The sequence below is a fragment of the Phyllosticta capitalensis genome (genome assembly GCF_038381095.1).
Source record: "Phyllosticta capitalensis strain CBS 128856 chromosome Unknown BKA78scaffold_8, whole genome shotgun sequence".
In the NCBI taxonomy this organism is placed as follows: Eukaryota; Fungi; Ascomycota; class Dothideomycetes; order Botryosphaeriales; family Phyllostictaceae; genus Phyllosticta; species Phyllosticta capitalensis.
In genome coordinates, this window is record NW_027117446.1 from 167,260 (window position 1) to 192,510 (window position 25,251).

At 54.9% G+C, this 25,251-nt stretch overlaps 7 protein-coding genes across 7 annotated transcripts; 5 read left to right on the forward strand and 2 right to left on the reverse strand.

Moving 5' to 3' along the window:
* Positions 1-2,818: 2,818 nt before the first annotated feature.
* BKA78DRAFT_297471 (uncharacterized protein) lies at positions 2,819-3,225 on the forward strand (the record flags this gene model as incomplete). The annotated part of the gene is made up of 2 exons (XM_066886772.1): positions 2,819-3,015; positions 3,075-3,225. The coding sequence occupies 2 exons, from the start codon at positions 2,819-2,821 to the stop codon at positions 3,223-3,225; spliced, it is 348 nt and encodes a 115-aa protein (XP_066741623.1).
* A 414-nt stretch (positions 3,226-3,639) lies between these two features.
* BKA78DRAFT_354661 (uncharacterized protein) lies at positions 3,640-4,151 on the forward strand (the record flags this gene model as incomplete). The annotated part of the gene is made up of 2 exons (XM_066891773.1): positions 3,640-3,821; positions 3,893-4,151. The coding sequence occupies 2 exons, from the start codon at positions 3,640-3,642 to the stop codon at positions 4,149-4,151; spliced, it is 441 nt and encodes a 146-aa protein (XP_066741624.1).
* A 1,638-nt stretch (positions 4,152-5,789) lies between these two features.
* BKA78DRAFT_381437 (uncharacterized protein) lies at positions 5,790-6,616 on the forward strand (the record flags this gene model as incomplete). The annotated part of the gene is made up of 2 exons (XM_066893005.1): positions 5,790-6,139; positions 6,217-6,616. The coding sequence occupies exons 1-2, from the start codon at positions 5,907-5,909 to the stop codon at positions 6,614-6,616; spliced, it is 633 nt and encodes a 210-aa protein (XP_066741625.1). The 5' UTR covers positions 5,790-5,906.
* Positions 6,617-7,881: 1,265 nt separating this feature from the next.
* On the forward strand, positions 7,882-8,949 carry BKA78DRAFT_254183 (uncharacterized protein; the record flags this gene model as incomplete). Its single annotated transcript, XM_066884880.1, has 2 exons — positions 7,882-8,068; positions 8,324-8,949. 2 exons carry the CDS (start codon positions 7,882-7,884, stop codon positions 8,947-8,949), a joined length of 813 nt encoding a protein of 270 aa, XP_066741626.1.
* Positions 8,950-11,214: 2,265 nt separating this feature from the next.
* On the reverse strand, positions 11,215-13,728 carry BKA78DRAFT_171578 (uncharacterized protein). Its single transcript, XM_066883252.1, has 3 exons — positions 11,951-13,728; positions 11,766-11,875; positions 11,215-11,698 (listed from the first exon to the last, which is right to left on the reverse strand). Exons 1-3 carry the CDS (start codon positions 13,400-13,402, stop codon positions 11,365-11,367), a joined length of 1,896 nt encoding a protein of 631 aa, XP_066741627.1. The 5' UTR covers positions 13,403-13,728; the 3' UTR covers positions 11,215-11,364.
* Positions 13,729-17,801: 4,073 nt separating this feature from the next.
* Positions 17,802-19,005, reverse strand: BKA78DRAFT_171668 (uncharacterized protein). Its single transcript, XM_066883253.1, has 2 exons — positions 18,577-19,005; positions 17,802-18,526 (listed from the first exon to the last, which is right to left on the reverse strand). Exons 1-2 carry the CDS (start codon positions 18,784-18,786, stop codon positions 18,032-18,034), a joined length of 705 nt encoding a protein of 234 aa, XP_066741628.1. The 5' UTR covers positions 18,787-19,005; the 3' UTR covers positions 17,802-18,031.
* Positions 19,006-19,407: 402 nt separating this feature from the next.
* On the forward strand, positions 19,408-25,221 carry BKA78DRAFT_285482 (uncharacterized protein). Its single transcript, XM_066885702.1, has 4 exons — positions 19,408-19,904; positions 20,045-20,426; positions 20,573-24,533; positions 24,583-25,221. Exons 1-4 carry the CDS (start codon positions 19,822-19,824, stop codon positions 24,891-24,893), a joined length of 4,737 nt encoding a protein of 1,578 aa, XP_066741629.1. The 5' UTR covers positions 19,408-19,821; the 3' UTR covers positions 24,894-25,221.
* The last annotated feature ends 30 nt before the right edge of the window (positions 25,222-25,251 follow it).

Sequence of the window (25,251 nt, forward strand, 5' to 3'; positions counted from 1 at the left end):
CTCAGCTCCAAGCTATCAGCCCTCATCACCACGAGAATATGCGGGAGTCAAGTGACGCACTCGCAAGGCACCAACTGACTGACCCGCTCGCTGCTGCTCGCGACCTCTCCGGTTCTCGCGGGACGGCCAGGGGGAAAGGGGTATAAAAGCCGCGTCAATGCTGTGTCCTCCTTTCTTCTGCGTAGAGTTCCTCGCATGGCTGAAAACAGGAAGATAACGAAGACAAGACTGTGCGGTCGAAGAAATTGCGTTCCCAGAGTTCACTTGGAGCCGTGGGTGGAAGACAGAAGAGGGAGGCCAGACTGGTGTCGTCAAGTTGCACGGGCAGGCTGTAGAGTGCGGAGTCAGGGGTAACAGCATTATGACGTCGTGGTGGTCGTCAGTGTCGTTGCTGCTTATTGTAGAAAGAAAGGAGAATGGAGTTGGCGACGGGGCAAGGACTCGGGGAGACGAGAGTAAAAGAGGAAGAGGCGAAACAGACAGTAGTCCGCTTGTGAACCACGTTTACAGACATACCATTGCCTCTCGGAGTCAAGAGATAGGTTGATGTGGCCTTTAGAGTGTGGACTGGCAGGCAGGTATTTATACCACGCGAGTTCTGCGCTGACGTTTGGGGATGGGGAGGTGTGGAATGTGCGTCGCCGCTGGTGGCTGGTTCGAGTCTCGCGGCTCTGAGTACCATTGGGTTTGATTCGAGTGGCATGACTGTGCAGTCGTCAAGTGACTCCACGACGCACTTGCCCTGCATGGCTAGCAGTACAGCCGGCTGTGGTTGAATCGCGAGGTATAAAAGCAGCGTGGATCGCAGGGGGTCGTATCTCAACGCAGGGTCACTCCAAACGCTCCGAAAGAAGCCCTCAAAAAGTCAGAGAACGACCGTGGTCGTCTGCTCCTGCTTCTCAAGGTATCGCACACTCGGGCTTGTTGGCCGCCGGGCGTAGGAATCCGTTGCAAATCTCGGGATACTGGGCTCAAGTACTGATCAGCGTCAACATGTCGTGTTGAGCATCTTCATCACGATTGATTGTTTTTTGGTCTTGGAATAGGCTGCGGGCGTTCGCCTTTTGACGCGGAGGAAGAGCCGCGGAAAGTGCAAGTGTATGGCGTGCAAAGTTCCCAGGAAAACGTGAAACCTCTGGGTGTCGAAACTTCTGAGCGAAGAGAAGCTGATGCAGAAGGAGTGAGAATGGAGGATATGGTTGTGTATTTATACCCTAAAGGCCTTTCGTGGAGCTCCTGTGGGGAAGAGAGTGATGTCACGTGGGTGCCTGAATCGCGATTCCAGTGCACTGCATCTAGTCAGTCAGCGGGACATGAGGCCCGGTCACTCGATTCTTCCCATGACCTCTGTACTCCGGTACCGCAGAGTCGAAGCTATAGAAGAGACATGACGGTGGTGGTCTAGCTCCGACAAGCAAGCAGCTTTTGCAAAAAGTGCCAATTCAGCAATGCCTTCCACTCACTCTTGGAACCAACATACTGTCATCCTCACCTACTGCGTTTTGGCTGTCTTGGTTTGTTTGTGAGAGCATCTTTGAACCTCCAAGATTTTGATGAGTGGGCTGGAATAATCAAGATGTGGAATCAGGGGCAGGGTCATCTTCGGGCCGTGGTGGTCTTCATCATTTTGAGTTGCTTCTTGCATTTGGTAGGTGGAAGGGAAGGTGATTTTGAACCCAGGGCAAACGAACAGTCAATGTAAAGAAAGTAGTTTCTCTTCCAGTGGCACGTGGCTTTTGTTGGTGAGTTAAACTCACTGACCAGAAGAGAGCTTGATGGATGAAAGAGCAGAGCGCCCTTGATGAGTATTTATACCCAAGACTCACCCAGCGTCTGCGTGGTGGAGCGAGGCTGTTGGTGCCTCAGGTAAGCGCTCACGGGACCGTCATTCCCAAAAAGGTAGGTAGCAAAGGTGTCAACGTTACGAGAGGACAGCGAATTGCCTCTACATGGAGCGATATTGTGTGGATACCTCCTTAGGCAGCAATCTTGGTGCACTTTCAGTCATCCAGTCAGCCAGATACAAGGTCCGGTTAACCAGCAGGCCAAGCGATCTGCGCATGACCTCTGTACTCTGCTATTGTCCAGTCAAAGGTATAAAAGAGGTATAAAGGCGGCAGTCTTGCGTAGAAAAGCAGGGAGCTTTCCAAACTACCCTTGGCTTCCTTCCAGCAACGCTTCCCTACTCTTGGAGATACCAATAGAGCACTCATCGGTACTGGTTCGGCTCTCTCGGGTTGGTGGGCATCTTTGGTCCTCCAAAGATTCTTTTCATGGGCTGGATTCTTCAAGACGTGGAGCCAGGGGCAGCGTCATCCGCACATCGTGGCGGTCTTCATCATCAAATTGGGTTGTCGGTGATGCGCGCAAAGAAGGACGCGGCGATTGCGTCAATTACTGTCGTTGATTGCTGTAGAAGGCATGGGGTTGGTTGCAGGGAGCAAAGGCGCGCGAGGCATAGGAAAGGGACGCGAGAGCGTCAATGAGGTTCAGGGATGAGCGGTTTTGGCATGGAGTGAGTGGACTTGTCTAAGCGCTGGGGCAACGAGTTGCTGGATGCGGAGGAAAAGGTGGGTTTGGATCGAGTGGAAGGGGAAATTTTGGCGATGAATTCAGTTGATGTTTTTGGCGTCTCTTTTAACACCCGTCGTGCCACTGAAAGACAACCTACCGCCAACCTCGCGTCCTCCTTAACCCTCTCCACCTGCTTTTCGTCACAACCCACAACCACAACAGAACACAACACAATCGCAACCCAAAATACCACACCATCTTCCAATCGCAACCAAGACTACCACGCGATCCAGTCATCAACAAGATGTCCCTCCAAGCCGCTCCAACCCACAACACTTGCGCCGAACTCCACACCACCATCGCCTGGCACATGTACAACAAAGCGATGCCCGAAGCCGCCTTCCACCTCGCCCGATACGTCCTCCGCCATCCTGCACGCCTCCGAGACGAGCAGCGCGCAAGTCTTCACATGCTCTTGAGCAAGTCCAGCGATGACGCCGTGTAAGTACTCCACCGAGTCGGAAATCATTGTTGGCTGCAGTTGCTCACACAATTTCCAGCTCTCACGCTCATACTGCTGTCTTTCTTTACGGATGCGTGGTTGGAGAGGCCCGCAAGGAAGGCCGTCTCGACCAAGTCGCTCACTTCCGCGGCTTGCTGGAGCAGGCGTGGGCGGGAATGAACGAGGCGAAGAAGCGTAACGCACAGTGAGCGCAATCAGCTCGCCAGACGGGAATCACGAGGTGCAAGGAATTGGATGGGCTGTGAGCTCAGGCGATGGAAATGGAGGATTGATTGGCGAGGCCGTGGTGGATCATTTGCGCGCTGATATTGGTTCGAGACTTGGTTGGCCGTTGGAGACGCGTGGTCGACTGCAAAGACAATGTACACGGCTTCAGAGAGTGACAGTCTGCATGACAGAGCAATAAATGTTGCAAGATTGATACACATTCACACCCGTGTGAAAGTTCTTTATGTAATCTATGCCTCTGCTCCGGGGGTTTTCGTCTCTTCACACCACCATCGACCTCGCCCTCCACCTCTTCTCCCTCACCTCTTCTCCCTCACCGCAACTCACACCATCTCTTCTCCCCAACTAAAACCCACACCATCCCTCGCACCATCATGCCAGAATTCAGAAAACCGAGCCATTGCTGCCGTGCGCTGTGGGACAGCCACGACGAAGGCAACACCGAATCAGCCTTCCGCGGCGCGCGCTGCATGCTCGAGAACCACACCTCCTTCTTCGACGACGAGCATCTCGCGAGTCTGCACATGCTACTCAGCCGTTCCAACATCGATGCCGTGTAAATACCTCACCACACCACCACAGCAAGCGAGTTCTGTCTCCGGCAAAAGCTCACTGTTGCCCTCACAGTTCCCACCTCCGCGAAGCCGTCGAGCTCCTCGACAAAGCCATCAGAACCGCCTACGCCAAAGGCCGCTACGACCGCTTCAACTTCTTCAAGAAAAAGCAGCGCCTGGCGTGCGAGTGGCTGCGCGAGGCGGAGCAGCGCGAGGCCCGCGAGCAGGATTCGCAGCGTCGGAGGCAGGCGAGGAGCGCGAAGCGCCAGGAGTTGAAGCGCCAGCTGGAAGAGCTGGATATGGAGGATGCGAAGTCGGATGTAGGCCTTTGAAGGCCAGGCTCTTGGAGAGGACTGCAGCGTGCTGGACGGTCCGGATGCTGATGCCATTCACGACTCTTTGCATAGAAGTGCTGGGGACAAAGCGAGCTGGGCACGCGAGTATCCTGCTTCAAGAGTAATCAAGAATTAACATTCACGTTCTACCACACACTTGATTCCCTGATCTCATGTCTACTGCTGCTTTGCTTGTGCGTTGGCGTCTTTTCACCCACTAACGGCGCTCTTGACCACCACCAACAACATCGCTCTTCTCCTCTTCGTCATCATCGCAAAATCCGCCAGGCCTTCCACACCATGTCCAATCACGACAATCCAAACCACAAATTCTGGAGGAATGAGATGCTCTGCAACGAAGTGTGGCGCCTCTACCGCGAAGGCGAGGTCTCAGCAGCCTTCCGCGCTGCTCGACAAATCCTCCGCCAACGTCACCCGCGCTTTCGCAACGACCACCGCGCCTTCTTGAACATGCTGCTGAGCCGTTCCAGATCCATTCACGCCGTGTAAGCCCTTCAGTAGGGAGTGAATGAGGGCTTTCTGCTGAGGCTAATCCATTTTACAGCGATTACGGTCAGAACGCTGTTCGCCTTTATGAAGACCTCATCAGATGTGCCCGCGCAGAAGGCCGTCACCGCCGCGTCGCACAGTACCAGGCGTCGCTGGAACAAGCGCAAGAGTGGCTGCTCGAGGCTGAGGGGCGCGAGACACCAGAGATCAGGGAGTGGCGTTTGGAGAACCAGCGCTTCGGTCTTGTTTGGCATGATTATATGCCCTGATGTCCCTGATGTCCAGCGCAACTCGTCGCAGAATCTGGAGAAGCTCGCGTCCTGCTTCGACATGGTCTTCGGAAGTCATCCGTTGCTAGAGGCCGGCTACGACGTGAGCATCACGAATCCAAGAGTCGACTGTGCGCTGACGATTGCAAGATCGGGTTTCTATGGCGGAATGGACGCAACGAGCGGCGAGGACAGTGAAGCTGGTCGAGGATGGATATCAGACTGATGGGAGAAGGGTAGAAAAGTAGAAACCGAAGAGTTTGTGAAAGACAAATAACAAATCCTCGGTCAAACGTGCCATCCACTTGTGCCTGCTGCCACTATTTATGTCGCTTCGTAGACTGCTGGATGGAGTGAATTGAGGACAGAGGAAAGATGAAAAGACTCTGATGAGGTGCCTTCTACGGTCGAAAGCTGAGGTATATGGGGTTGCTATATAACAATGAGCTGTATCAGATGTCAGTTTTCAATCTCACTGCAATGTTGATTGCGAGTGGACCCATTTCTCGCTTTCTTCTTCCTCACTGCCTTCCTTGTCAGTGTACCTCTGGCTCTCTTCTTTCTCATTGCCTTGACTTGCCTGGCCATCATCCATCTGCCTTGCCTATATAATCACCCCACCACCAGGCAGATCAACAGCACCACACCAACCTTCTCACTCTTCTCTCTCTCTTCTCACGCTTCTCTTCCCACGCTTCTCTTCCCACACTTCTCTTCCCACACTTCTCTTCCCACACTTCTCTTCCCACACTTCTCTTCCCACACTTCTCTTCCCACACTTCTCTTCCCACACTTCTCTTCCCACACTTCTCTTCCCACACTTCTCTTCCCACACTTCTCTTCCCACACTTCTCTTCCCACTCTTCTCTTCCCACACTTCTCTTCCCACACTTCTCTTCCCACACTTCTCTCTCGTCGCCCTACCTCACAACAACACCATCCAGATCATCAAAATCACGCCATCCTCTCCACCATGCCCGCTCAAGCCGCCCAAGTCTTCGACCAGGCCTACTGCGACTCCGCATGGGATCACCTGCGCTCTGACAACGCCTCAGCCGCCAGACGCATGGCCACAAAAGCCCTCAGGGCCCTCCACAAGCCGGACGACGACGACGACCTCCCCGGTACCACCAGCATGGCCGTCCTCCTCGCTCGCTGCTCAGACCAGCAAAACGACGAAAACGACGACCAAGACTACAGATGCCCGTAAGCAAGCAAGCTTCTTTGCATGCCACGGCGCCAGTTTCGTTCGTAGAGACTTACTAACCTCCCTCACTTCACAGCTTCCACCGCCACGAGGACGCAGTCCAGATCTACACAGACGCGGTCGCGCGTGCCCGCGCGGACGGCCGCAACGACCGCGTCGTTTTCTCTGAAGGCCTGCTGGAGGAGACGCGTGCGCGGATCGCTGTCCAGGTCTACCAGGAACTGGTCGCGGGTGCCTGCGCGGACGGCCGCAATGACCGCGTCGATTTCTTCGTGCGACAGTTGGATCAGGCACATGCTCGGGTTGAGGAGGCGCGCGCCCGAGTTGACGAGCTGCAGCGGCGCAAAAGGGAGGAGGATGAGGCGCGCCGACTGTCGAAGTTGCTCGATGATTGGAAGCTGCGCTTGCCGAATGAGTGGCCAGTGAGAGAGGCGACGCCGGCGTGGAGTGTCATGGATCATCCGCGCTCGCTCTGATGCTCGCACAAGGCACTACGCCAGGGCGAGAAGACCCCGGATACAACAGTGCGGCTGGAGCGACTCTTGGATCTCAGGTGGATTAAAGCAATTGCGATTAAAGGTAAGCACCCATCCCAAGCTCTTGCGGTTGATTGCGGTCTAACGAAGCGAGCAGATGCGGCATGTTTGCTCCAAGGCATGGACGGCGGAAAAGCGCCTGCTGGGAGCACGAGATACGTTGGAACAATATCATCGGAATACCAGAAGACTCAGCGATGGACGAGAGGCATCACCGATGCTCACTCATGGAGGACTGGCATTCATCATGGCCGTCACCTTGAGGCCGTTGGTTCGGGACACGGAAGTGCCAGTGGAAAAAGCTGGAGATGGATTGATTGGCAAACTTTGGATCGAGCTTTTGGAGCGGGAATGGGTCGCTGAAGACTTTCTATACAGCTGGTTAGATGGAAAACAGAGGACTTGAGAGGAGGTAGATACAAAATCCATGAAGCTTTTCAGATGCAAACAGAACGACCTTCGTCGAGTCAAGAACGGGGCTCTCAAACGTTTCAGGCACCAAACGGCCTCCCATCAAAAAGCAATCGATCGTAAATGATGAAACCGACCGCCGCGGGGTAACGGAACCATAAGAACACAAACCCCCCTTAGGAATGTGTGATGAAGAAGGGTAGGTAGTGTATTTGCTCGACCTCAATTTTTCCATCGCAGCAGCAGCTGAGTGACGTCGCGCTGCAGTCGCCGCATCGCAGCCAATCAAAACGCGAGGAGCAAGGCTTGCACGGAGCACGCGACGGGAGAGACACTTTTTGTCGTATCGCTCGCTCGCGTTTTGGGCCAACGTCGTCGGGTCTACGGGCTGCTACGTATCTTCGTCTTCACCGACACATCGACCTCTTCTCCCATCTCTTTTTCTACCTTATCGGCAGCAGGCTGTCTGTCTGCACCTCCACCCAACACCCAACGCGCAACCGCAAGGTACCTCCAGGCCAACGACGACGACCCTGACCCCAACCCTGCCCAACACGGCTAGCCCACCTCGCTGTCAGGTACCACCGACGGACGGGCAATTATTGCACCATCGCGGCTTCTCCCAGTAGTCATCATCCCTCAGGAATTTTTTTTGCGCGTCACGTCGCGTCGCGCGAAACAGTGATCACATAATGGCGCCTCACAACAAAGGCTACGGCACCCTATCCACCACCTCAGACACCAGCAGCCATTACACACCCCAAAACCAACATCTCTACGCACCGAGTTCGTCCATGGAAGAAGCAGTGTTGCCCGTGACCAACAACGGCAACGGCAACGGCAAAAACGGCGGCGCCGCCGCGTGGTGGCGCTCGTGGCGCGTCTCGAGCATTTGGGCAGAGATTGACACAAAGCACGTCGACATTCCGCTCTTGGCCACGTGCTTCTGCGCCGGGCTGACGGATAGCACGCTGTACAATGGTTTGTTTGCACTTTTCGTTTCTGTTCTTTTTTTTTTTCTTCTTCTTCTTCTTTTCTTTCTTGTTTTGTTAAGGGGGAGAAAAACAGGAAGAGGAGGAGAACAGCCCGTTGTTCAGCATGAACATGCGCCGCTCTCAAGTGCCGGCATCCAACGTCGACATCCTGTGCGGTCGTGAAGAGACGGCGGAACGAAAGAAAAAAAGGGAAAACAGGAGAACAAACAAACCCAGCTAACGCAAACCCTCTCCTCCGCAGCCTTCAGCACCTTCGTCTCGATGCAGACGGGCAACACAATCTTCATCGCACTCGGCGCGTCGGGGCAAAACAGCAAACCCTACGGGTGGGTGCGGTCGCTCACATCGCTCGTGTGCTTCATCCTGGGGTCGCTCTTCTTCAGCCGCATCGTCAACGAGCTGGGCGCGCGCCGCCGCTTCACGCTGCTGCTGTCCTACACTTTACAGGGCGTCTTCGTCGTCGTCGCCGCCAGCCTCGCCCAGGCCGGCGTCATCGACGGGTCCGTCCCGCAGCCGCCGAATCCGACGGGCAAGCCGCGCTGGAACGAGTTGGGCCCCATTGCGCTGCTGAGCTTTCAAGGCGCTGCCCAGATTGTTGTTAGTCGGGGGGTGGGCTTGAACGAGGTTCCGACGCTCGTCTTGACCAGTTTGCTGTGTGACTTGTTTAGCGATCCGAGCCTGGCGGCGCCGCTGAGCGCGAATGCGAAGAGGAATCGCAGGGTCGTTGCGTTTGTGTTGACGCTGTTGGGCGCGATTGCAGGTGGTTGGATTTCGAAGGAGACGGGTGGCATCATGTGTGCGCTGTGGGTTGTGGCTGCCATCAAGTTTGTTGTTGCCATTTGCTGGGTGTGGTTTCCGACGCTGTGATTTCTTGAGGGAAAGAGGCTCTCTGCGAAGAGAAAGAGGTCAATGTTGATGGAGGGGTGCGGCCGAGGAAAGGTCAAAAATTGATTGCTTGTAGATATTACCCATTGCGCGGTTCTTCGTCTCGTGCCTATTCATTTGATTGAGCCAGCGGCAGATGTTTTACCCGTCCACTCGCCTCTTCTCTTCCTACCGTCGTAATGTTATTGTCACCTGAAAAGACGGAACACCCGCACGGCGTCGACATCTCCTACCACACTTCGGGAGCAGAGAAGGAGATTCGGCATACCTAGGTTCAAACGAAGAAAAAAGTCATCGCAAGGTTAATTGACAAGCGCATGAGCATTTCCAAAACCACGACAGCGAGTCGGATTTTGGACGTTGGTCTCCCCCGATCAGATTCCACCTCTTTGCCATCCCTTTCTCAATCTTCGCTGCTGGCATTCTCGTCGTCGTCGTGCACAAATCCCGCTGCACAAAGCGTCCAAAACGGACAAACCGAGACAGAAAGCATCGGCAGCGCGGCCCTAGCTGCCGCGCTTCTGCTCCGTCTGTGCGGTACCGGACTTCGGTTCGGTTCGTTCGCATTGGGCGCGGAAGTTGGTACGAGCGAGCACGGCCCGCGTGGCCGATGCTGACTGCCGGGTGAGGCTGTGGAGTGAGAATATCGAAGCCAAGACTGCCCCTTTGTGAATGTTGTTCATATTTTTCTAGAGTGCCATTCTAGCATTTTGTGAAAATTTGGTAATGGGGCGAGCAGGATGTCAAGGCGCTGAAATGGTGTAGGGAATTGTAAGTTGATGATTAGATTTTCAGACGAGAGGGACCCGTGAGAGAAGGTTGGGCAGCGTGCTGTGGATGGAAGGGGTGATTGGTCGTGTTGTCTTCGGTCCCTCAACAAGCACCCTATCCAACTTGTCGCGTTGAGGGCCTAGAAAAAGCCTTGCTGTCTTGATTTTCCGGGAATAAGTTCAAGAGAAAGGATTCAGACTGCAGCTGACCGCAGATCATTATGCCGTCGACTCCAAACGGTCTTATCTGATCGGTCATCCAATGCCAAGTGTGCTTCTCCGCGGCCTGGTCCGGTTCCGCGGTGGTACAGGAGAGTAGCATGAGGAGCTAGAGGTGGACAGCCTGGCCGTCCAGTAACCAAAACATCTTCATCCTTTGCAAGTCATGACGCAAAACTGGCGTACTTCGGAATTTCGTTGTCTCCGACTGGTCGTTGTTCGCAAGCAGTAGTACAGCATGTTGGTGTTTTAGGATGCGAGCAACCACGTCGACATGGCCAGGCCTTCTTCCGAACCGGAGTTTCCGATGCGTGGTAGGAGCGTCTCCAGTTGTTGTGGTCGGGACGAGGTTGGGACGAGGGGCCTTGCATGACCTGGTTCTTTTGAGCCATGTTGCGCGCTCTGTTGGGGGCAGGATGATTGCGCTCCGAAAGACGCTCCAATCTGTCGTGCTCTGTCAATTCGAGTTCTTCTCAAGTCTAGACTCACTGCTGGCCGTAAGGCTGCTGCTGGGATTCCACAAGCCAAAGCCGGCTCTCGCATGCGCCCGCAAGGGAGATGGCGATCATTGTAACCGAGTGACGATGCGTGGGGCGGTGAATAATGAGAGGAATTTTCGAATCCAGTAGGTGAAAGACTGGAAGCAACGGCATGATGGAACCTTGTGCGGTCGAGGCTTGGGGTCCTAGAGTGCGTTGGCAGGCGGATCTGGAGTCAACCATGTCAATAAACAGGAAGCGGAGAGCAAGGCCCTTGGAGTGGAGAACAAAGAGACCCTATCCGTAGAAAAGACTGGTTTAGTGGTTCGATGTAGTAATGTTGACGGGCTAGCCAAGCGGATACATGTAGGAAGCGAGTCGGCTGTTGCGCGTTGGACACTTGCTCCTTCCATGTACAGATACTGCTGTTTCCCCTCCATGTCACGACCGCGCAAGACTTTTTCCACGCACAAAATGCTGCTCTTTTCGAAATCTTTCGAGCATCGACCGGACCAGCATTATTCTCCTTTCTCGGCGCGTGGTACCACTCGCCCGCCTTCTTGCCCTTCTCCTCCATCTTGGACGTCTCACCGTCTCTTTTGATGGCACCGCGGCGGCAAGTACTGCTACAAGAAAGCTAAAGCTAGATGATCCTGACTATAGTGACGACGAAACGCCCTTCGCTCTTTCTCCAACACCAAGAGACGCCGGAGCCCGCAGCTCCATCGCCATCGAGGCGCGATTCGATCCGATCCGGTGCCGCATCGCAGGCTCTCTGTTCGAAAGAGCCGCGCGCGACCTGGCGTCGAGCCGACTCAATACGACAAAAGGATCTGCAACGAGAGCCGCAGGGCCGGTGAATGACGTATCAAGACTGAGCCGGAGGCTTCGCCGCGCCCCCGTTGAGCGGCCAAGCCAACTTGACATGCTCATACATCGAACATCATGGAATCATGGGACATCTCCGCAGCTTCAAGGGGCTGTATCCATACCTTGTCGACAAAGACAATGTCGCGGTACAGATTCACGACGCCGGGATCGAGAGACCAGTTGTTCACGTCGGCGACGTGCGCTTTGAACGCGTCGGGAAGTTGCTCCAACGCTGGACCAAGCTCTTCGACTCTCCAGTCCCTCGCACCATAATCGAACGGCAGAGCATATTCCGAAGGCCAGTTGACCCTCGTATACTGTGAGAAAGCCGACAGCGCGTTGCCTCGTCTTGCCAAGTCGGGCCTAGAAATGAATTCGCTCCTGAGTCGAGGCCTTGATATTGTCAGATCACTGGACACTCCAACTGGGTTTACTAGAGGCTGGAAGAGCTAGGATTTACCAAGGCAAACAATCCACCCAGGCCGGGTGGGGAACAAGACTTTGCTCAGCTGTGGGCTTGACGCAATCTGGAATCATGTCGTGGTGTTCCTCTGTTGGTAAAATGCGCCACTTGGAATCTCTGTCAGTCGGGGGTCTTTGCAGGTCGAAAGGGCATTCCACCATTCCGATGGATGGCTTACTAACATTGAGGAAATTCACCATCAAGTAAAAGATTGCCAGTCTTTCCGCGCGACTTGGGAACGACATTTGCCCTACGACACTGGCCGCAAATTCCGTGACAGTCAAGTCTTCAATTGGAGCGGGGATTCCACCTTCCATCAAGTACATCAGCTGAGCATTTATCGCATCTCCAGTGTCCCCGAGGACACGCTCGGACAGCCATCCTACTGGATAAGCGAGAAGATCTCGCTTCCTCTGGATGAAATGAGTGACTTGAGCGGTAAAGGGATCCGCTACGACCATGTCCAACGGTTGGAGAGAAGACACAGGTAGAGGAGCACACTTTACTTGGTCTCTACCAGTTTGCCTGTCTCCCTGAGGCACACCGAAGGTTTTCCCTACCCACAAAACGGACGGGCAGTAGAGACTCTCCGAATGCACGTATCGCACGGAATTCTGGCAATGTCCATCTTTCGATGAATGGAACACACCGCTTCCCGACGTTGATGTTTGTGTTAACAAATCCTGGGACGGCTCGGTGGCATACGTAAAGGAGGGCGTTGAAGGTGACGACACAGAAAGCGAACCGTTCGAACGACTTGCATCCTGCCACGCCTTGGAAATATCAGCAATTGTGACGAGACAAATGTCACAGCCTTTCATTCGGAAAGTCTTCACGGATCTTACCGGAGACTTGATGTGGACAAACTGCGCTGGTCCTTTGCTGTTTGAGAGTGCAGCTCTGTCTAAACTCGCTGGGGGCGGAAATGGCATCGGGGCGCCATGTGTTGTGTTTGCGGACTTGAGGACGGGATCGATGTTGATATCTTGTGGGGCGACATCGCCAATGTCCATGCTTTCCTCCGCGCTATTTCTTCCAGCTCTGCTTTCTGCGAGTGCCCTTTCTCCGACAGCATCGTCGATTGTGCTCTGCCGTCGCTTAAGCAGAGCCGCCACATCCTGCAAGCCTTGGAAATCTTTGACAGGTAACCGCCTAGCAACCTCAACCGCTGACCTCGTATCCTGTGCCATGCAGATTTCCTGGATCACTTCTTTGAGAGTCTGGTTTTCTTGTTCCAACTTCACAATCGTCTGCTTCAGCGACGATGTCCTCCTCTGGTCCCCAGCCATGTCGTAGACACAGTCGGTGCGGCCTCTTGCCTCGCACGAAGAGCACGTCGGCCGCTTCCCGTCGCATTTGGATTTTCGATGTTGACATGGACTACACGCGACAGCTGTGACGTGGGAGCGCGGGGTTTTGGTTTTGGGCCTGTCGGGCGGTTGCGGACTCGTCGCGTCGTCGCTCCTCTCTCCCGGGGTCGATGGCGAGGGAGCAGGTGCCAATGAGGCCCGTCTCGAAAGCTCCGATCTGTCCGCGCTCGTCGATGGTGTCTGCGATGTCGTGGCAGCCGTGGGCGTATGGCTCTGCGAAAGATTTTGCGATTCCTTTCGCCGACGCGTTCCCTTGCTTGCCATTTCTGAAAATCCGGACAGCTGCGGGAAACGCCCCTCTGACGCTCCAGAGCCACGATCAGCCTGCAGACACCGTCGAGCGCCTTTTCAAGACGATGCGGACCTCAATGGCGTTTGTGGATGAGGAAGCGCGACTTGGTTGAGATTGGGTTCCGAAACGCCAACTGACGTGCGTTTCTGGTGGCGCGGGGTTGAAAAGGGAGTAAAAGAATGCCGCGACCTGCCTGGCGCGTTTACGCACTCGATGTAGACCCAACCGTTAGCCGTGTTGAACGGCATGCTGCCGGCTACGCCGCGATCAATGTGGGTTTGTCAAAAGACGACGCTGCCCGTACTCCGCGATCTGCCCAGTCTGAGCCCTGACAGAGGCGCGGAGATTACTGCGGTACTCCCTGATTTCTTCGCGACCTCATAACGGTCTTCTCGAATTCGAAGAGCATGGGTTGACTTGGTCATTTTTTGCCCCGGGTGGATGTTGCGCCGCTTCCCCAGAAAATCACCTGCGGCATTGTCCTCTGAACCGCTCACGACTACTTGGAACCCTTGGTCTCTGCCACTCAACTCACCGTCGTCGAATCATGTCCTCCTACGTCTTTGTGCGTACTGCGTACTCGGTGCCACTGGCCCTGAGTCGTGGAGCCACGCCATGTCCAGCTCACACAGTCCGTAAACAGCTTCGCAGCAATATCAGACGACTCTTCATGATTGGCTTCTTCGCCGCTGCTGTGGCACAGCGTTGACCCACCTTCGATGTGTTAATCGGACAGCTGAATCGTACATAGAACCGTTCAGGAGCGGTTCTAGACCAAACCTCAATCTTGACGAGTCTCTCGGTACTCCTATTCAATCGTTGCGAAGTCGAAGCTATCAAGCAGGCTACTTCTGCGGCAGAAGGAGTCCCGCTATCCACTTGCTTCACCCATTTGCCATTCATCTGCTTTCAAAGGCAACTAAATCAAGATCTACCTCGTTTGCACGCTTCTTCAATGTCCAGTCTAATTGCCCTTGACAGAAGATTCCAGCGGATCGACCCGTCAAAGCCGTACTACCGTCGACATTGATGCTTCTGGATCACTCCTATTACTTCCTGCTCAAACCAGCTCAAATGGCGCCTATGTATGCGTACCAACTACAGACGCCCATCTCCGTCTCAATCTCGACTACAAATTACAGAATAAGCGACGAAAATGACCATCCAACCCAGCTCACAGATATGTCCAAGACAAGACTCGCTACGACACGAACATGGCACTCTCAGATCTCTTTACCGCGCGTTTAATATGACTTGCGGCGCGTCAAACCCCCCCGATATTACAACAGACGGAGCACTTCCCATTCGCCATCAGGCCGATTCATTCCCCTTATAAATAGCCCCTAGCAATGTCGCTTAATGATTTCGTCTTGTCAACACGGAGACTTTTTTTTTTTTGCGGCGAGCATCTGATGACATAATGTTCCGCTATCCATGTCTCCCATCGGCCTCTATGATCTACGAGATGACGCTCCGTATCCTTGCATTACCTGCCTACTACTCCATGGCTTTGAAGACGAGAATTCGGCGTCCCAAGATCCTCCCAGTCCCTGACGCAAGTTGCCGCCGCAGCAAAACGAAGCAACAGAGCAAGACCAAGGCCACCGAAAGAAAACGGCGATGCCGAGTGCCCCTACTCCGTCGTCTGGCGGGCGCACCCGCCCGCCCCGTTGACACGGTGTTATGCATCTACATGTGTAGGTACTGGTGGCTTCCGCCGATCGACTTCGGTCCATCCGATGTGGGGACAACGATCGCCCAAGAGCCAATAGTCGAGCGCGCGGGCTCCACAACCCGCTGAACGCTGAGGCCATTTGGGGATACCGTAATGGTGGATGGACCCCCCGTTCCCGTGCCACTTGTTTGTTCGTTGTTGTATGGATCGAATACATGGCACTACTTGTTGGGTACTTTCAATCTCGATTCTTCGAGTCATACGAAAATCCCCATGGCGTGTGTGCTTGATTGGGCTGCGCGCGGTATTGGATGTGGTGCACGGCTTGCGAGGTAGTCGAGGTCCCCTTTATAGGCGGATGGTGTGCGCGCTGCGGGAGCGGGTAGTGTTGCGGCTCGCATTGACCCTTTTGAGTGAGTTTGTCGAGAGATTATCTTGGGCACCATCAGGACTTGAGGACCGCGGCGAGCTTTGGAGCAAGGATCTTATATGTTGTCTGTGTAAGAGGCGAAAGGGGCATCTGGAAAGCTAGTCGTCTGGGGGTGAGGCGCGGTGTCCTGTTTTGCAGACCGCGCGCGAATAAACTTCTGGGAATGCTTTAAATCCTGAGGCTCACTACTTGACAAGAGACATGCACTCTGGATTGAGACTCTGGCTACTCGGGGGAGATTCCAATTGGCGCTTGATTTGAGATGACAAGATATCAAGGTACTTCACGAAGCCGCCTTTTTCTCTACTACCTGGGTGGGAGCTGCTCGATGCCTCTCATACCTTCCAGGGGAGCAAGATGGCTAGATAATACCGGAGCTTGCACACACTTAGCCCGCAACCACCCCCTTACTGGCTGTCTAGGAAGGAGCTCAAGTCGTCATGATTGCGCCTCCAAGTGCAAGACGCGGCGGCTACTACTACTCGACTAGCAGAGTCACTGTTTGAACGGTGGCCGCTAGGTATCGTTCCTCAAGAGCCTCCCAGTGGAAGTTTGGACCACCACAGAGCGTTCTCAAATTTTTCTTGAGACCGGGCAAATGCTGCCTCGAGATGTTTCCCGGTACTCCCCTCTCCAGGTTAATCTTGCTCGCGAGCCTCCTTGTATAAATGGGCTGCAAACCAAACACCATTATTTATACTCCCTTCCGGGATCGGTCCTCCGTGGTTTCAAACGTCTCAGAGGGGCTCGTCCAGCTCAAGATTCCGGCGTGGCGACAGGGACTTGTGATTTCGTTTGGATGAAGCGTAGGTAGGCACCTTTGGAAACTGTTCGCGTTTGCCGGATTGGACGGGGGTGGGGGCATCGTGAGATGAGTTCAAACATCCCATGCGGCATCTTCCCCAGCACCCACCTTGACGGGCTGGGTGCGTGCCTACAATTTGAAGTATCACGCTCCCTCGGTCATGTCCATCCATGGGAGCAGCTGTCAGGGGCGGCGATAGGCGACGCGGCGTAGCAAAAGGTAGGTAGCGAAGGCTCTGTCACCCAGAGTCAGTCTCGAAATTGGAGATGACGTCGGGCAGGCGGCGGAAAATCCTGACAACGGAAAGCGCCTCTGCCGCGTGAAATTGGCACCGCCATGGCTGACCACCATCCAGGGGTAGGTAGTCATTGGGCGCACAGCCACTTGACCAACGAACCGACATGCGTGGTATTTCCTTCCTATAGATGCCGTTGATGCCGTCGGAGGGCCGCCGGAGGTTGCGGAGTGCGCATCTTGTGGAGGAGAGATGCGCTGCGGCCGATTCGGACGTTCAGGAGGCGCGGGGGCCCGGGTTGGTTGCTCTCATCTCCTGCCGTGGGCGGTGGAAAGACGGGCGAGACCCGGGGCAATCGGTTGAAGGATATGACGGCGTGTTGGGCGTGTATGTGAGGTAAAGGATTGCGTTGTTTGGGTTGCGGATTCGTCGACTCGGCCACACAGACCGTCGGAGTAACTTCTGTTGATGCTCCCTCATCAACTCCACAAGCGAAGCGATTTCTCCAAATCCAATGACCACGCTTCCTCAGATAGTCTCAGTGACGGAGCAGTCATGGACAGGGACTGCCATGAAGACCTTTAGTGGAGTGGCCAAGGCTGGGCTGGACTGTCTCTAGTTTGGATTCTGTCTGGAGGAGTACGCAAGCTGCTGCAGTATGTATTGTGCAATACAATGGGCATGTGCTCAAGCAGTCTGCTTCAAATCCACCTTGTTGAATCTACAGTGCGCTTTTTGGGCAAAGGACACAGCTCACTAATCATTGTCTGTTCACCGATCAAGCTTTGCAATTCATCCACTTGGAGACCATTGAATGCTGCGCCGTCAAATCCAGCAAGCATCTTCCGCTCTGTCCAACACCCAGTGACTGAACAAATAACACTTGTTAAACGTCGTAACACTGCTTACCGGCATTTCCAGAGGAGTATTTGGCGAGAAAAGTCTCTATACCAGCAAAAATCGTCACAAGTGATACTTGGTGGATGAGTCAAGACATCACGGAGCGCTTCTCCGCCTCCCCGCTTACGAGGTCGTTGCGCAATCACCAATATCAGATTGAGTTTGGATAACGCAAGCGGGGAAGTGCGGCACGCCGCTGGAGATGCGATAACGGATGCAACACGTCTTTCCATGGTGTGTTGGGGAACAGTGCGAGCGAGGATGCGGATGCTTGTGTGAGGCTTTAGTAGGCTTCTGTGCACGACCATGTTGCGTGCATCGTGTTGGAAAGGTCACTGAGTACTGAATTTGTTGCTACTCTTTAAGTCGCACTTGAGATGACTGCTGCAGCTCTCATGAGATGGGAGTAGGGCAGTCAGATTGTGCTGCTTGTCGAACGTTGAGAAATTGCGAGGAAATACACTTGCTTTGGCTATGTGTACTGCTCGTCAAGGCGTGTCATAGAGAGCCAAATTTGTACCTTCCTTCAAACCCAAAAGATGACTTGTGTGTGCTTTCATACAGTGCTGTTGCTGTTGCTGTTGCACTGACCAAGACAAGTAACAGAGGTCACAAGCTCGTGGATAGTTCGACCCGATGTTTCCATCTCATGCTTATCCATTTCGGATGCTCCATTTTCGAACCGGCCTCCGCGCAGAATCCACTTGGAACGAGTAGCTCCCAAGGCCATCCGGCATCCACATGCAGGTCTAGGGGTTTCAGGCCAGGCCATGTTTCCCACGTCGGGCGGCTCGTCAGGTGCGACTGGAGCTTTTGGTGGCCGCTTGACTATGTCAGGGACAAGGAAAAGCTTGAGCTGCATCATGAAGAAAGCATATGTGGCGTCTTTGAGATCTGGGTCGTCCAACAAGCGGTTGAGTTCGGCGTTTACCTGTTGCTCTTGAGGTGTTTGGCCCTGCGTAGCTTCCTGCTCCTTTTGCTTCCGTTTTATCGCCTTACTCAATTTGCGCCGAATGCGACGTTCGTCTATGGGTCCCTCCGTCCATTCTAGCTAGTCTGGATTAGCAGTGGCTTTGCTAGTTGGAGAAGGAATAACCATACTCGCCGAACGACATTAAACTCGGCAGCTGTACGATTGCAGATATGCCGGGTCTCATCATAGGCAGTCCAAAGACATGGCGCACCGTACTTCAGCGTTTCCGCCTTAGCTAAACAGGATCTGCATATTCTCAACCGCGTCGTGTATGGCTTGGGCTGGGGCGAAGATGTTGCTTGTTGGGGAGAAGATGTTTCGATTTCGATTTGAGTCATGGCGTGGCAATAGAATCGAGTTGAGCTTTGGGATAAGAGCGAAGACCACCCACTGGAGAAAGTCGAGGGAAACAGTGAGCGAGCAAAAAGGAGATGGAAACGGTCTTTTAAGTAGAGGGTATATATATCCCTGAGTTACAGACTAGGGCTGACTATGTTGGTAGCCTGCCATGTTGTAGTCAAAACGAGATTAGATGTGGTACGAGATCAACAACCAAAGATGGACAACCACAGGCACAAGATGCCGGTAGATCCATGGTCGATGGAAACAGGGGTCGCGGATGCAATTGTTTTGTTCATATGATGACTTGGTTGGAAGTTGTGTTTGGCAAATGTGGAATTTTTCGAGTGATTCAATGGCATAACGGTGGAAAAAATATATTCAACACGAGATAGAGACGATGACAGTTGTAAAGCGGATGTTGAAGGAAATACTGGGATGATTGATGGGAAACACCATCTGACTGGTACTCTTCTCTATGGGGAGAACTCTATAAGGAGAAAAAGTGCTTTATTTGGAAGAAAAGACCCCACTAGGACCTGTTACAGAGAGCGTATAAGTCAAGATTCAACAGTGGAGGAAAGTACGAGTGTAGATTGGGCGGAAGGCATGGGGTGATGGTGGTTAGGTCGATGTCGGTTGCAAGGGATGAGGTCAGGCGGCTTTCAGTTGCGGCGGCTGGTAGTGGCTTGGCGCACGTGAGCAGCGGATTTCCCAAGTTTGCGTATACCTTTACCTCCGTCCGCTGGACCTTCGACTAAAGCTCGTCCGCTTGCTCTCAGCAGATCTTATATCTACGTCGTCGATTGCAGCCCGTTTGTTAGCCAGCGACTTCCGCATCTCCGCCAATCCGCCTCGCGCTCTCTTTGTAGCTCTCGCCGCTCTAACTCTGCCTGCACCCGTTCAAGGATCGCCGCACGCACAAAACTCACCTCACAGGGACACTTCGTTACGAACAACAGATTTCCTCTCAATCGCCACTCAACACCCTCCCTCCCGCTCTCTACGCGCTCAAACCCTCTTGAAGCTTTACCATGGCCCCGTCCACATTCGCTTCTGCCGCCGCCGGCAGCAATTCAAACGCCAACTCGACGCGTGCAGACTCTGGCGCCGACTGGTCAGTACTCCCGCCCCTCCATTCCAACCACGCGCCATCAACATCTCCACGTTTGCCGCGTTGCTTGTAATTGCATCCGCAACGTTACAGAAACCCCCAAACCTCGACATGCGAGTCTTTTCGGTCGCTAACCCAAACAGGTCCCGACGCGCAAACGGCGCAACCCAGACTTTCCGCCGTCCCTCGCACGCTGCTAGTATTTCAAACGCCCCCAGCATCCAGACCGCGACGAGCCCTGGAGTATACGTGCCTCCTCAGCATCGAAACGGTACTGCCACCGCCGAGAACCGCTACGGTCGCGACCAGTTGCTTTCGTTGTTCCGCCAGAATGCTGCTTCCGACGATGTATTGGACAGTTTGTACGCGGGCAACTGGGGCCCTCATGCTTTGAATGGTGCTGCCGAGAATTCTTGGAGCAGGGACCATGGCAAAGAGGGCCAGCCTGGGCCCGACATTTGTTGGGACAGAGATGGTAGTATTCTACCTCTTTCATTGACCGAAATGACGGACGAGGAGAAGGAGGTGAGTACCTCCACTACGCACGACTTTTGTCTGCTCTCTGGGTCAATTTGGAGATGACGGCATCTCCGGACACGATGACGATGTTCTGCCAGCTTTTGACTTCTCGCTCTACACACATTGTTCCGTAGCTGACTAGCGTCTTCTAGCACTTTACCGGCTCTGTCAACTCGCCCCTCAAGATGCCCAACCAGAATGCAAACAAGGACAACTCTGCAAAGGATGGCGTGCGCAAGGCCTCTGTTTCCCATGCGAATGGTCCAGGTAATTACGGTCTATCTTCTCCGACAACCAATCGTCCGAGCACACGCCGACGCGACACAGGCGATGCGTTCCCTTTCCCAACCACCGGTGCATCCCCAGCCTCGAGCAGATTTACGCAAGAGTCGAACGCTGCCGTGCCGCCACCCGCGCTACTTCGCCGACGCACGGACTACAAGGAACCCTCGTCGGTCAACACGACTCAGGAAGAACGCGACAAAGACAAGACATCGGGTGAATCTGCCACCAACAATTCCTTTGGTTCTCTGAAGCGCACGACCACTGGACCTTTCAGCGCTGGGATCACGGGTCCGTCTTCTCCTTGGAGTGCTGGCCCGCAGAGCGCTGGATTTTCACCAATGGGCAGCTTTGGGAATTTTTCGCTTGGCACCAACTCCGGACAGGCCAGCACACCCACAGAAAAGAAACCTAATCTTGCTGGCCTCCGAGGCGAGTCTCGTTTCAAGGGCTTGATGAACAAGGACAGCTCAGAGGAGCTGCACAAGACTTTGAGGGAAAAGGCTTCGCTAAACAGTCTTGGCAAAGTTGCTGAAAGCGACCAGGGCAGGCAGACTCCTTCGTGGATGGAAGCTCGGCAGAATCGCGCTACCAGCAACGATACGGATCCATACCTTGACCAAGATGAAAACACCCGCTCGGGAAGCGCCGCCCTTCTTGGTGGTCAAGATACAAGTCCCCCTCGTCGTCGCGTCACTGGTTTCGGCACGCCCAACCGTCAGGAATCTCGCGATGAAACCGGTCTTGGCGCTTTTGGAATGACGGCAGACAACACTGGTTTTAACAGTTTTCTCAATCGAGGCGGTTATGATCACCACACTCCTCAGCACCAGGGTGGCCACGGCAACGAGCCAATGAGCCCTACCGATACCAATCCGTACCGAAGCCCCGAGCATGAAAAACGCGAGCCCGAGGATGTTGATACCGATGGTTCCGATATTCCGAATGCTCACTTGCCGGGATTGGGTGGTTTTATGAACAACCCTGCATCTGCTGGTGGCATGCCCTCTTTCGGTGGCCTCGGAGGACTCGGACGTGTATCTTCTGCGTATGAGGCATCTGCTAGTGATCGCAGCCAAACCTCAAGCGCGGGCGCCAACCGTGGCTTCCCTTCCCTTGGAGGACTCGGTGGTCTACCTGGACTTGGTGGTTCTTCAGCCTGGAACTCCGCAAACCAACCTGCCGTGGGAACTCCGAGCCGCGAAAGGTTCAACACACCGTTTGGCGACAATGCCTTTGGTTCGGTCGGCGAAATGCATTCGCCTAGCCTCGCTGGCTTGGGCAGCAACAATCTCTATGCCGGTGGAGGTCTTGGGGGGCTCAGCGGCTCTGGGTCCATTGGTCGCAACAGCAAGCTGGGCTCACTCTTGCCCGTCGGCATGCAAGACCAGATGCGCCAAAATGAGCAGGCCAGGTTTGGAAGCGAGGGTGGCGACGCCGACGGGGCCAATCAACATGGATCCTTTGGCAGAAACGCTTTTGGGGCTCAGGGACCGCAAAGGGATACTGATAGCCCTTTCCGCACCGGCAGAGGTGTGTTTGACGATTTGCTCAACTCGAGCTTCCGCAGGAACGATAGCGGACAGCAGATGGAAGGTCTGGGCCACTTTGACGCGTCGACGGCTGGCGCTGTCCAGGCGCCGAATATGGCGACATCTCAACAGCAGAGTGCCAACGCTCAGCGTGGTGGGTCGCAGAGCATGGCCGTACAAACTCCCGGTGTAAGCAGTTCTGCCTCAAATCAGCCCCCGGCCGCTCAACAGCGACAGATGGTCATGCCCGACCGCATGAGATGGGTTTACCGCGACCCCCAGGGCAACGTTCAAGGTCCATGGTCTGGACTCGAAATGCATGACTGGTACAAGGCGGGCTTCTTTTCCCCCGACCTTCTCGTGAAGAAGCAGGAGGATCTCGACTACGAGCCTCTGGCCCAGCTTATCCGCCGCATCGGCAACTCGCGCGAGCCCTTCCTCGTCCCTCAAATTGGCATCCCTCACGGTCCTCCGAGCACGCAGCCTGGCAATGCGTGGGCCAATACTGCTGTTGCTCAACCACCATTCGCCAACAGCTTTCCCAGCTTTGGTACGACATTGACTGCCGAGCAGCAGAATGCATTGGAACGCCGCAAGCAAGAGGAGCAATATCTCATGGCCCGCCAGAAAGAGCACCTGGCGCAGCAGCAGGCGATTGCCAAGATGCAGATGGGCTCTGCAATTCACCCACACCAGCTTCAGCACCACTCCAGCGCGCACAGCCTCCATAGCCAGCCGAGCTTTGGAAGCATCACGTCTCCCGGCGGTTATCAGCCCTCTCCCACCCAAGCTCCCCTTCCAAGCCAAGGAGCCGCAGGATTCTTCGACAACTCTTTCCGTCCCGGTCCGGTTGGTGGTCTGCCCCCCATCGGGGCCGGCATGGACATGTTGGGAAACATCAGGGAGGAGGAGGTTCCCGGAATGCTGCAGCGCCTGAACCTGGGCGGCAACCAACCGTTCAACGCGGCGCCCGGAGCGCTTGGTGCTCAACAGTCGAATGATGCCCAGGCTCCGCAAGTCAGCCAAATGCTGAATGACCGCGCTCGTCTGCAGCGTGAACAAGCTGAGCACGATGCTCGTATGCAGGACAACGAGGCCCAGGCCCAGGAGTCGGCTGAGAGACTCAAGCAGTTCCACGAATTGCAAGATGAGCGTCAGAAACATGAACAGCTCCAGCAAGCCATTGGAAGCCAACCTACGGCCAAGCCAGTCGGTCATCAGGAAGAGCTCATCAAAGAGGCTGAAGAAGATCGCGCTCATGCACAGCTTCGCGAACAGATGGAGCAATTGACCAGCGGCAAGGAAATTGATGTGCTCTCCAAGTCGGAGCCTTTGTCTTTGACTGAGCAAGTCAAGGCTGCATCGGCCAAGCAGACTCCCGCTCCCCAGTCCCCATGGGCAAAGGTGGACACTTCTATGCCAATGCCGTTCCCTCCGCCGCAGTCTAGCTCCCCTCTCCCAGCTCCCGCGGCGCAACGCAAGCAAAACCTTGCCGACACTCTTCACCACGAGACCCGCTCTCGCTCGCAGACCCCGTCCGTGGAGACCCCGAGTGCTTCAATCGCCCCGTGGGCCAAGGAGACGACCGAGGCACCCAGGGGCCCTTCTCTCAAGGAGATTCAGGAGGCCGAGGCCAAGAAGGCTGCCGAGGCCGAGGCTGCTGCCGCTGCCGCTCGTCGCGAGGCCATGGAGCGCGAGTTGTTGGCTGCGGCGCAACAAGCTCAGCAAGCGCCCGGTCTGCCTTCCAGCTCCAACTGGGCAAGTGGAGCTTCGCCTGTCAACACTCCCGGGACGCCGTCTGCTTGGGCCAAGGCCACTGCAACCAAGACCCCTGGAGCTGCGCCCGCGAAGAAGACATTGCAGCAAATTCAAAAGGAAGAAGAGGCTCGCAAGCAGAGGGCTGCTGCCGCCGCCGCCAGTGCCGCCGCTGCTGCCACTACTCCAGTCGGTGTCTCTCAAGCCATTTCTGCAGGCAAACGCTATGCCGATCTCGCCAGTAAGCAGGCACCGATCAACACCAATGTTGGCGCTGCTGTAGGTGCAGGTGCGGCGGCTGGTTCTGGTGCCTGGACCACGGTTGGGGCCAGCGGCAAGATCAAGACTCCCGCCCCAGCTCCACCAAGCCCTGCTGCAACCAGGGCTGTCAGCTCGGGCAGTGTTCCTGCCAAGCCGAAGCCTGCGGCTCCCAGCCGTACCGTTACCTCTTCGACGCCGCTTGCCGGCGCAGTCAACGCTCAGGAGGAATTCAAGAAGTGGGCCGCCAACGAGCTCCGCAGCGACCTCAACAAGGGCATCAATGGTGAGTACTACAATTTAAATACGAGAGATGGTGGTTAACGCGCATCTAGTTGACGATTTTGTGTCGAACCTGCTCACGTTCCCGGCCGACCTCGAGATTGTCACCGAGGCTGTCCACTCTGTTTCGCAGACGATTGACAGCCGCCACTTTGCTGAGGAGTTCATCCGCCGCCGCAAGCTCGCGGACAAGGGCATCGTCGACAGCAGTGGCACCGCCAGTCCCGGCCCGGTCAACGGCTCGGGCGGTTGGTCAGAGGTTGCGAAGAAGGGATCTGCTACCAGCCAGGCGGCTGCTCAGCAGGCCAAGGACGATGTTGCTTTCAAGGTCGTTGCCGCGAAGAAGAAGGGCAGCAGAAAGTGAGCGTGTCTGTGGAGAATTTTCACATCGCGGAGCAGTTTCCCTGGGCTGTCGTGTTTTTGCATTGTCATAGGGACCTAGTTCGTTGATGGTCGAGCAGGAGGACAGGAAGTGAGTTGAGCAAAGCGGCGTTCATTGTCATTTCTACTGTATTGCCAGGACCGCATTAGCATAGGTAGCACTAGTAGCGAATACTCTGGGCTTAGCTCCGCATACGAATTGTACCCTGGTAGACGTCATGCTGCGGATCGTTGGAGTGAGGTGGCTGTGCGGTGCTCGTCCGCCACAGTGTGGAACGCCAGGAGATGTTTGTGGCGCAGTCGGGCAGTTGATAGGTTCTTGGTCAGTTGGTCGCAGAGGC